At 48.6% G+C, this 10,629-nt stretch overlaps 1 protein-coding gene across 1 annotated transcript in view; it reads right to left on the bottom strand.

The window, feature by feature from the left end:
* The window catches only part of PREX1 (phosphatidylinositol-3,4,5-trisphosphate dependent Rac exchange factor 1), a 184,816-nt gene that overhangs the window by 96,788 nt on the left and 77,399 nt on the right, over positions 1-10,629 (bottom strand). The window contains exons 3-4 of the mRNA XM_025039736.1: positions 10,579-10,626; positions 6,989-7,111 (exon numbers count right to left, since the gene is read on the bottom strand). Coding sequence (XP_024895504.1) covers positions 6,989-7,111; positions 10,579-10,626 — 171 coding nt within the window. The remainder of the gene's footprint in view (positions 1-6,988; positions 7,112-10,578; positions 10,627-10,629) is intronic.

Raw genomic sequence — 10,629 nt, forward strand, 5'->3', positions numbered from 1 at the left:
CAGCCTCGAGGTCACCCATGGGTCACCAGGTCTCTAACCATCAGTCAAGGTTTCCGGAACTGGAAGGAATAGAGGCGTTCTTAGCAGGAAGCTCTCCACTGAGCATTTTCGGTTCCACAAAACACCGCCCCCCAACCTGCCAAACCCCAAACAAGGATGTCCTGCGAAAGACCACTGAGGAAGAAGGGCTGAAGGGCCTCAACCTTGGTCTGGGGGATGGGCAGAAGACCCCAAGCAGCAAAGGAAGGAAGAGGTGGGCCTGCAAAACAAAGCAGCTCATCTTGTTTCTAAACAAACCCCCAGCCATCCTGCTAGTGGTGGCTGCAGGAAAGAGGAAACCAAAGAGGAGGGAAAATCGGTTTCAAAATCAATCAGCCACCTCAACACACCCAGCTCACCCCAGGGGCTCTGTGTGCACCATCTGAGCAGACGTCCTGAGCAGAGATGTGCTCACAGCCAGAGCCAATGGCCGACTCAGAGTGTGTACTGAGCACTTAGTACATCTCACACTCCCTTCTCCTAGAATGAGGGTGAACTCATTAACTCTTTGTAATAACCTGACGTATTCGACCTATTCACACATGGGAAAAACAAGGAAAAGTCATGAGCCCAGGGTCTGACTTCTCGTGAAGTGGCAGAACCAGGATTCAATCTCTCTTAACTCCCATACCAAGGTCCAGCCCGAGGCCACAGCAGGGGATGGGGGTGGGAGTGGGAGGCAAAGACAATGGGTACAAATCTGTGGGGGCCACAAATCCACAGGCGAAGTTCCAAGGGGCACTGCAGCATAATGATGAAGTGCACAGTGACTCCAGAACCAGACGACCTGGGTTGGACACCCAGTCCCACCCTCCCAAAGTACTGAGTGACCTTGGGCAAGCTGCTTCACCTCTTCATGCCTCAATTCCCTCATCTACGAAATGGATATAATAGCAGACCCCCCCACTACTTGGGCTGCTGGAAAATTAAATAACAATATATGTAAAATGAGTAGAACAGTACTTGGTACATAATGAGCACTATATAATATTTTTAAATACTCTGAAAGTATTAGCTACAAATACAATCAACAAAAATGAATCAATGGGAAAAAATAATTATCCAAAGTGTACACAATTATCCAAAGTGTACACAATTATCCAAAGTGTACACATGTCAGGAACAAACAACCCTAACACATACCAAACAATCTGAAGCATTACAACACACAAGCTACATGCTCCAAACAACACCATCAATATCATGATGCACAGAGAAACATACGGAGTCACCAGCTACAATCTCCTCACCCAGTGTCTGCAGCCCACTGAAATATCGACCCAGAAATATACACGAGGGCAGGGAAGGAGAAGAGGGTACCCCAGCAAGCCCCACGCTGCCCAAGCAGACCTTTTTCTATTTCCCTTTGTCTCTGTTGAGCCTAGGGGACCATCAAGGCCAATGGAGATGGGTAAGGAGAAGTCTGGACTGTAAGGGTTCATCCAGACAAATAAGGGAGGCTGCCAGACACATCTGAAACCAGGGCCTCAGCTGCAGACCATGGTGAAGGCGGCTGAAGAGAAGAGGAAGAGGGCTTTTCTTGTTGTAGGTAACAGGAATTAGCCCATGTCTGGGGCCTGCTCCTGCAAAAGAGGCCTCCAGGACTCTACAGGAAGGGTTGGGCTCTGAATGCAGGCACGTGAATGACAGCAGGAGGTCCCAACCACATATGTAAGAAGCTCTAGGAAAAAACTGCTCTGCGGCCAAACACCTGGGCTTTCCTGGGCCTACAGGCCCCACTATTAATACTCTTCATAGATAAGACACCAAAAGCCCCCACGACCACTATCAGCATCAACTCTGTAAGTGTGAGTGCAGGTTCTGCAGCCAGACCACCCAGGTTCACAGCCCAGCTCCCCAGGTCACCAGCTCTGTGACTTTGAGCAAAGCAGGTAACATTTCAGAGCCTTTGTGTTCTTGTCTATAAATAAGACAATAATGACCTCTTCATCATAAGGTCGTTGTGAGAATTACTAGATGACTTTGTAGTAAGTTCTTCAAATAGTGAATAGTAAGTATTCATTAAATAGTAGCTATTATTATTGTTTGTTACTGATGAAGCAGCTATTACCACCGCTACGATTTTAACAAATTCACTGTCTCACTGGTGAACTGGTCTCTGACAGAGTGGAGCAGTGGATAGGTAGGTTTTGATGGCAAAAAAAAAAGAGACAGGCAGAGTCAGGACAAAGGGAGCTGAGCTGACTTGTAGGTCTGAAGAAGCCCCCCAGGGAAAGGTACCAGGCAGATTTTGAGAAATATGGTGGACACTAAACATGGTGTCTTCTCATCCGTGCCCTGTCCATCTCCTCCCATCCACCACCCACACTGTGAGCTCTACGGGGACAGGGTTTACAGCTGCTGAGGTCACTGCAGTGGTACCAGTGGGGACTGAAGTTCCTGGCAGAGAGCAGGCATCATGACTATGTGATGAATGAAAGCAAGAAAGCAGAGAGAGAAACTGAGGGGGGTCTGACAGCCCTCAAACCGGCCCCACGCTCCTTCCAGGAGACCCTGGTCCGCCACAATCACAGCCTCGGCTCTTTGTTGGGACATCTGTTGTTTCACGCACCCGACATCCATTCTGTTCTGGTCAGAGGCCCCGTTATTTCCCCTGAAGAATTGCCTCTATACTCTGAACCCAGTGAAATGTCAATACACGCTGAGCTGACTGACCCCACTCAACTCCCAGGTGCCACAGGTGAGCACGTGACCCAGGCCAAGCCAATATGAGAAGCTCTCTTTGCTGCTGAGCTGGCAAGAGTAACAGCCTGAAACACTGAAGGCCACCTCTGCCACCATATGAGGCATCCACACTCCTCCACCCCTCAAGAATAAAGCCATTACAGAGGAAAGCAGAGCCTAGAGACACAAAAAGAGCATGTCCTGAAAACATCACATGGGGTCCTGGACCCAGCTATGCCTAAAACCAACCCACTGCTAAACATTTCTGTATGAGCCATTAAGTCTTTTTTTTTGGTTCGTTTAGCCTGAGTTGGGGTTTTTATCACTTGTGGTGAAGACAGTCCTAATGCATACACACTCTGAAAAGAGAAAGAAAATGATCGAACGAACCCAAGCCTAGTAGTGAGGTGACAGTGTCTTCCCGTTCATCTCCATCTGTACCATGAAGGGACTGGGCCAGAAAGCAGAAACAAATCTGTTTATGCTCACGTGCCAAGCCCAGTTAATGAAATGAGTCCTGCTGGCTCTAACACTAGCGAGAAGAATTCTGAGTCCCCAGGGAGCACAGAGGCAGAATGCTCTGATTGATTAGCGATGTCTGCCACAGATGCAGCAGAGAGGAGCAAGCGATAAGGCTGTTGCGGCTGCGTCGTTCCTCATATTCCGAGCCCCTTCTCTGACACACTCTGCAATGTCATCCTCCCCTTCAGCCTGTAGGAAGGGCAGGGGACCAAGGCTTGAGGCTTGGAAAAGTTAAATTTAGCAAATGACAACACCCTCTCTCTTCAGAACCACGCTCGGTTCCATCAGTCCCGTGTCGTTTCATCGAGCCCAACCCCAGCTGCATCTCAGGCATGAGACCCTGCAAATCTGGAAAAGCTGCTTTTAACGGCTAAGAGTCCAAGTGTTCAATTTCCTCCTTGGGGCCCCACGTGGGGCTTTGATTGTTTTGCCAGAATGAAAGAAACAGTTGTGCACACACAGATGTGGTGGGTAAGGAACGTGTGGCTGTGGGTTTGGGCTGGGAAGGAGGAGAAGGGGCCAGGTGCCAGCTGGAGACAGCTGGAGGAGGGCTCTAGCCCCCAGAGAGGACTCGAGGAACATCAGAAGTGGTGGCTGCTGTCCACTGTACCCAGGGGGCTCAGGGGGTTACACTGGCTCTACAGAGACCATCTTCTTCATATTCAGAAAGACTGAGACTCAGGAGAGGGAAGGAACTGGCCATGGAGACATCTCTGTTGGGGAGGGGACCATGAGATCCAGTTCTCACTTTTGCGAGTGTTTCCCCAACCTATCCACACAGCTGCAGGGAGAGGGGCTTCAAACTTAATTCAGACCACATGACTCCTCTGCTGAAAACCTACAACTCTTAGAATAAAACCCCTATGGGATCTGGCCCCCATGACATCCCTGACTCCCTCCATGGCTCGCTCTGCTCCAGCCATGCCGGATCCCTGCTTTCCTCCAGCATACGAGCTTGCTCCCATCCCAGGGCTTCTGCCCTTGCTACCTTTCCCCCTGGAATGCCCTTCCCCCAGAACATCCCTCTCACCGCCTTACAGAGGCCAGCCCTGACCAGGGTTGCCAGATAAGACCAAAGACACCCAGTTGAGTTCTCGTTTCAGAGTAAACAAATAACTTTTTAGTATAAGTATGTCTCAAATATTGCATGAGACATACTTATACTAAAAATGTATTCATCGTCTACCTGAAATCCAGTTTCACTCAGCTCTCCTGGGTGTATTAATTTGCTAAATCCAGCCACCTTTCCCTGACTTCCCAGCGTCAGACGACCTTGAGTGCAGTCACTCCTTCTCACGTCTGCATTTTACATTCTTCACAAGCCACGTCGCCATCTGAAATGACCGCCTGTTAACTTACTTAGCCCCACCCCTCCGTTTCTCTGGCCTGTGAGCCTTATGGTAGCAAGAAGCAAGTCTATCATATTTAGGGCAGCAGCCTCAGGGCCTAGGACCTTGCCTGGCACACAGTAGGTGCTTAGTATGTATTTCAGCAGACTTTATCATCTAAGATGGTATAAAAACAAACAAACAAACAAACAAAACCAGGAGCCAAACTGTATCAGCTCGAATCCTGGCTCCAATACCTACTGACTGTGTAAGCTTATACTAGGACTTAACCTCTCTGGGCCTCGGTTTCCTCATTTGTAAAGTAGGTATAATAAGAGGACGCACCACTGAAGGCTGCAGAGTTTGAATGAACGCACACACAGAGAGCACTGAGGACAGGGCCTGGCGCGAAGAGCATGGTCACTCAGTGCTGGTTTGTGATCATCTCAGTAGTTAGTGGTTGGGTTTTGGGTGAGAGGGCGAGGCATTCTCCCACTGTCCACTGACGGTGATGGCACCAACCAGTGGGCGGGTCTGTCAGCCACGGCTCCCTACTGGGCCTGATGCTGCTTCTTCCTCCCTTAGAGAGCCTGTCCCAAGAGCTCTGTGCCCAACGCCACCTCACCACCCAGATGCTGCCTCGGCAGGGAGTGAATGAGCCTGAGCAAGAGGCTGGCCTGGTGTCCCCTCCCTTGGGACTGTGATGGCTGCCGTGGTGAGCCACTCCAGGCCCATCAGGACAGAGGCACCCATGGCCCTCACCAAGTCCCTCCCTGGGAACTGCCCTGGGCCTGAGGCACTGCCTGGAACAGCCCACATCCAGGGACTGGGAAACTCGGGGTGCAAAGGCCCGCCCCTCACTGCAATTCGGGGCGACTCCAAAAGTCAACCCAGCTCCAGAGTTTCTCCTGGGGTGGGGAGCAGCTAAGGCCAGGCAGAGACTGTGCGACCTCTCCTTCAGCTGCTTCCAACAGGCCATCTGCACACAAATCTCCAGCTTCTGGAAACCCAACTATAGCAGAGGCTGCTTATAAAAAGTATTCAGTGTCATCCTCCATGAGCACAGGGAAGAGGGGGGAATAGGGATTAAAAAGATGATTTTAAATTAAAAACACAGAATCACGTGCTGAGAAAGCCAACTCCTTTTTCAACGGTTCCACTGACATCAAGGAAGGGTCTCAGCTAGGTGTGATATTACACTAATACAGGCCTTACGCTTCCTTCTGATCAAACTAAGGGCAGGCCTCAGGCTCAGAAACAGGTGGGCAAGAGTTTCTAGACAGAATGTGGTAACACGGTTTGGTTTCTATTGCATTTCCTTTTATAAGTTACCTTCTATTCATACCAAGTGACACTCATTTTCCATTTCCAATGATGATGCAAATTTCCCCTTAAAATGAGTTTAAGGTTATCTTTTTCAAGCGAATCAATTTTTTAAAAGATGAAACAAATAATAATACAAAGGGAATAATAATACCCAGATACAGCAAAAATTGCAAACAGTGTATGAATCAATGACGTCTGGCTTAGCTGTTAGGAGGGTTGAAATCCCAGCTTTCACCTACATAGTCATGACCTTGAGTTTAACCTTCCTCTCAGTTTGCTTGCCTGTTGCAAAAGCTTAGGCCTGGATGCTACTCTTGATGCAGGGACGGAAAAGTGAACGTGACAAAGTCCTTGCCTTTGTATTGCTGACATTCTAGTGGGGACAGACAATAAACAAAAAAGAAGCAAAATATCCGGTATGTCAGAGAGTGATAAAGGCCACTGAGAATAATGAGGGGGTATGGGGAGGGTGGAAGGTTACAATTTTGAAAAGGGTGGGCATGAAAGGGCTCATGGAGAAGGGGGCATTTCTGTAAAGATTTCAAGGCAGGGAGGGAGAAAGCGGCAGGGATGCCTGAGGGAATGGTCCAGGCAGAGAGAAGAGCACACTCGAAGGCCTGAGGGAGAATGAGCTTCCATGTTCCAGAACAGTGAGACACCTTCAGTGCTCAGTGAGTGGCCGAGTCGGGGACTCAACTCCAGGTCTCTCTAACTCGAGTCTGCCCTCTCGACCACTGGCTGCCAGTGTGGGTCATTCTGCGGCAGAGGGGCCCCATCAGACCGGCAGGTCACAGGAGCCCCAGGACACAGTCGTTAAGCAAGGAGCTCAGTGGAAAAGGGGCCACGCTCTACGTAACGTCAAGGGGAGGGAGAGCCAACTAAAAATACCCCCAGTGTGCTGGGCCCAGACCACTCCCCGTTGTTCCTGGGGACAGAAGCTAGGCCCACCTGCCCACCTGCCCATCTGCCTCCATTTCCCAGAAAGGCCTGCAGAGGGAGCTGGCCAAGGGCAGGCAGAGCAAGTCTCAGGGAGAAGCCCACTTCCCCAGAACTTCAGGCTCCAACAGGGGCTGGGGCACTGTACTCACGAATTTTAAGAAAACGTTCCCAAGTTCATGCTGAGATTGTGGCTCTGGATGTAAACAATACTCCAAGGCGGCCAAGAAATCCTTATGAACTTCCAGGATGTCTTCGATGTTCGAGAACAGGATCTGTGAGGAAAAGTGAGGCCCAAGGATAGTGTCATGGAGGCACAGAAAACAAGCAAAATCAAACATAAAAAGAATGCTTAACCCCCGGTGTAGGTGAGGCTGTGGTGAAACGGGCATTCTCATACACTGGAACCAGTTTACTACTAATAAAAATAATGATAGTAACAAAAATATTGCCAACATTTACTAAACGGGATTAATGCCTAATCCTGTGCTAAGAACTTTATATGCATGTATGGCATCTAATCCTCACTCTAACTCCATGAGTTAAAAACTGTTATTATCCCCAATTTGTAGATGAAGAAGAGAGGCTCAGAGAAATTAATTAACATTGCCAAGGTCACGCAGTCCAGTAAGCAGGAGAACTGAGCTGCACACTCACCATGCAGAAAAGTATACACCAGACATTTATTAGAGTCTTCATCATAGCCAGGCACAACCAGTATGCCTGACGTAAAGGTTGATTTTTAAAACCATGAGGGTACTTCCATGCACCCATTAAAATAATGTGGTAGGAGAAAAAACTATAGGAAACTATTCAAATATGCTGTTTAACCTCTCACAAACAATATATCTCCATTTCCCCATATGAATCTATAAAGTTTGAAATGTACATACATTCCAACCCAGCAACTCTACATTTTAGAATTTGGCCTTCCAATCAGTCATTTCCAACTGGGGCAATTTTGCTTCCCAAGGGACATTTACCAACGCCCGGGGACATTTTTGGTTGTCACAAATTGGGGGAGAGAATGCTACTGCTGTCTCATAGGTAGAGGCCAGGGATGCTGCTAAACATCCTACAATACACAGGACAACTGCCTCCAGCAAGGAATGATCCGGCCCAAAGTGTTAACTGCGCCGAGGTTGAGAGCTGGGTAGATGGCCAACGACATATACTGCAGCCTTATCTGCGGTTGCAAAAGACTGAAAAGAAAAACCAAATGTCTATTAATGGAGATTTGTTGAACAGTGAAATAAACGGGACTGGTGACAGTTAAAGAAATTCCACATGCTGAAACACTATGCAGCCTGTAAAAAGAATCTACAGGTCTATACATACAGATATGGAATCCTGGAAAGATCTTTGATCTATATTGTTAAGGGGGTGGAGAGGGATTATGGTGCCACAAAGGATTCCAGTATGGGCCCATTTGTGTAAAAGAACAACAAAAAAAAGTCTCTCCTCTTTACACTGGCAGAAGCAGAGCCTACCCAGACAAGGGCACGCGCTGGTAACTGTAAGGGCCTCGGAAAGGAGAACTTGGGGAAACTTTCATTTCCTTTAGGTCCTTTTGAAGTGAATAAATTCCTTTTTCTTTTACAATAAAAAAAATAGGTGCATTTTTTAATTTAATTTTGAAAAAGGCACTCACATGATTCAAAAATCAAAACACAGTAAAATGAATACAGTGAGGAGTCCCTCTCCCACCCACCCCCCACCCACAGTGGCTCACAGCTAGGGTGACCAGTGTCACTACGGGTTTACAGTTCCTTACACATTCATTCATTCAGTAATGACAGAGCACCCTGTATGCCAGGCACTGTTAGAGGCCCTGGGGATAGAGCAAGGAAGAAACAAGTGCCCGCCCCCATGGAGGTGACATTATAGTGGAAGGGGACAGACAACAAACAAAGAACTACAGTTTTCTAAGTCGTAAGAAGCAATAAGAAAAAAATAAAACAGGAAAGGAGTCCCAGGGCAGGGCGGAAGAAGTTTGCAAATTTAAATATGGAGGCCAGATGAGCATTTGAGTCAAGACCTGAAGGAATGAAGACCAGCCCCGTGGACCCTGCGAATGCACCAGAAAGTGCAGAGGAAGAGAGCCTGAGGGTGGGCGGGGAAGGCCAAGGGGCTGGAGACCCCTTCTCCACTGCTACCCTCTGAGAGGGCCAGAGCCTCACCCTGCGGGGTGCTCAACCGGGAGGTGGCTGAAAGAATCACCTGCATTGTATGGTTAGTTTTCCCTCTCGTTTTGCGAGATCACATGGTTGAATCTCTGTTTATGTCAAAGATATATATGTGATAGATCCTACTGTTATTCTTACTTTGAAGAATGGCCACAAAATTTCAAAATAAATATTTGTCTCTTGAGTGTACACTCAAAAGAAATGAGAGGCTGTATCCAGCAAAAGACATATACAAGGATGATCAGAATGGCCACAACCTGGAAATAACTCAAATACTTATCCACAGGAGAACAGATGAGTAAATTGTGGTACATTCATACTATGGAATACTACACGGCAATAAAAAGAATGGATCACAGCCACACACAGTAACATGGGTAAAAGCCACCAGACACAATGAAAGAGCTCATTTTTATATAAAGTTCAAGAACAGGTAAAACCAACCGATGCTAACTAATTGGTGGTTGTCTTTGGGAAGGGGGCAATTCTGGGAGGGGGGCACAGAAGAGCCCAAACTTAGAACGACACACTTTATTATAAGCAAGTTATACCTTCTAGGAGGCTAATTTTTTTTAATGTAATAAGTTGCAATTTTAAATTACAATAAATAATTTTTTAATTGTAATAAATAGTAGGTGTTCAGTAAATACTTTATGAATGAATGAGTGAATGACTGAATGAATGAATGAATGGGTCCATCACAATCTCTGATCCCAATGCTACCAGGGACCAGCCAGGCCGTGATCCTGAGCAGGTCTCTTTGAATCTCTAAGCCTCGGTTTTCTTATTAAAAAAAAAAAATGGGTTCAGAATTGTCAACGTGCAAGGTTACTGTCCATATTAACCAGGACGGTGGGGGGTGGAGGACATCCTGCTAACCAAGTCCTCTGTGTGCTATACCTGTTGACACCTCTGACTCCCTCCCTGCCCCATCTCCCCTTCTCCCCTAGACCAGAACCTTGGAGCCCCAAGGACTGAAGGCAGCTTCTCAGAGAGTGAGGTCACACTAGACAGCCAGGCCCGGGGAGCACTGGGGCCTCTTCCCTGCACACAGAGGGCCTATTGACTGTCCTCTCTCAACTCCCCAGAGCCACTGCCAAGACGAAGCCGGGACCCAATTACTCACCCGCCCTGCCTCAATACTCAGTGCCCAGTGCAGGGAGCGGGCTGGGGCTGCCAGGAGGGCAGCTGGAGGTGCCAGGCTCCCGGGGTGCTTGGGAAGGGATTTTCCGCTGGCACCAGGCCAGGGAGCCTGGCACAAGGAGCTTGGAAGACAGGATGGTCGTGTTGAGCAAGGGGAGAAAGTCTTGAGTTGCGGACTAGGGGCCTGGGGCTGAGTCCCCTGACATCCACCAGGCTCACAGGATGAAGAGGCCCCTAGGGGCTGCAGGGAGCAAGCTGTGAGAGGACAAAGCCAGTTGCCAGCAGGGTGGATGTGCCCCCGACCCCTGAGCACCCTCTGAGCATTGCCCCGGGAGGAGCGAGGCACACAGCAGCAGGGACAGTCTGCAAAGGGGACAGTCTGCAAAGGGGCCAGCCCAAGCAAGTGTCCACACCTTGATGTTCTCCTCCGTGAGGCCCTTCTCCACTGAGTCAGCCACATTCTG

This window comes from Pteropus alecto, unplaced genomic scaffold (genome assembly GCF_000325575.1).
Source record: "Pteropus alecto unplaced genomic scaffold, ASM32557v1 scaffold45, whole genome shotgun sequence".
Taxonomy (NCBI): domain Eukaryota; kingdom Metazoa; phylum Chordata; class Mammalia; order Chiroptera; family Pteropodidae; genus Pteropus; species Pteropus alecto.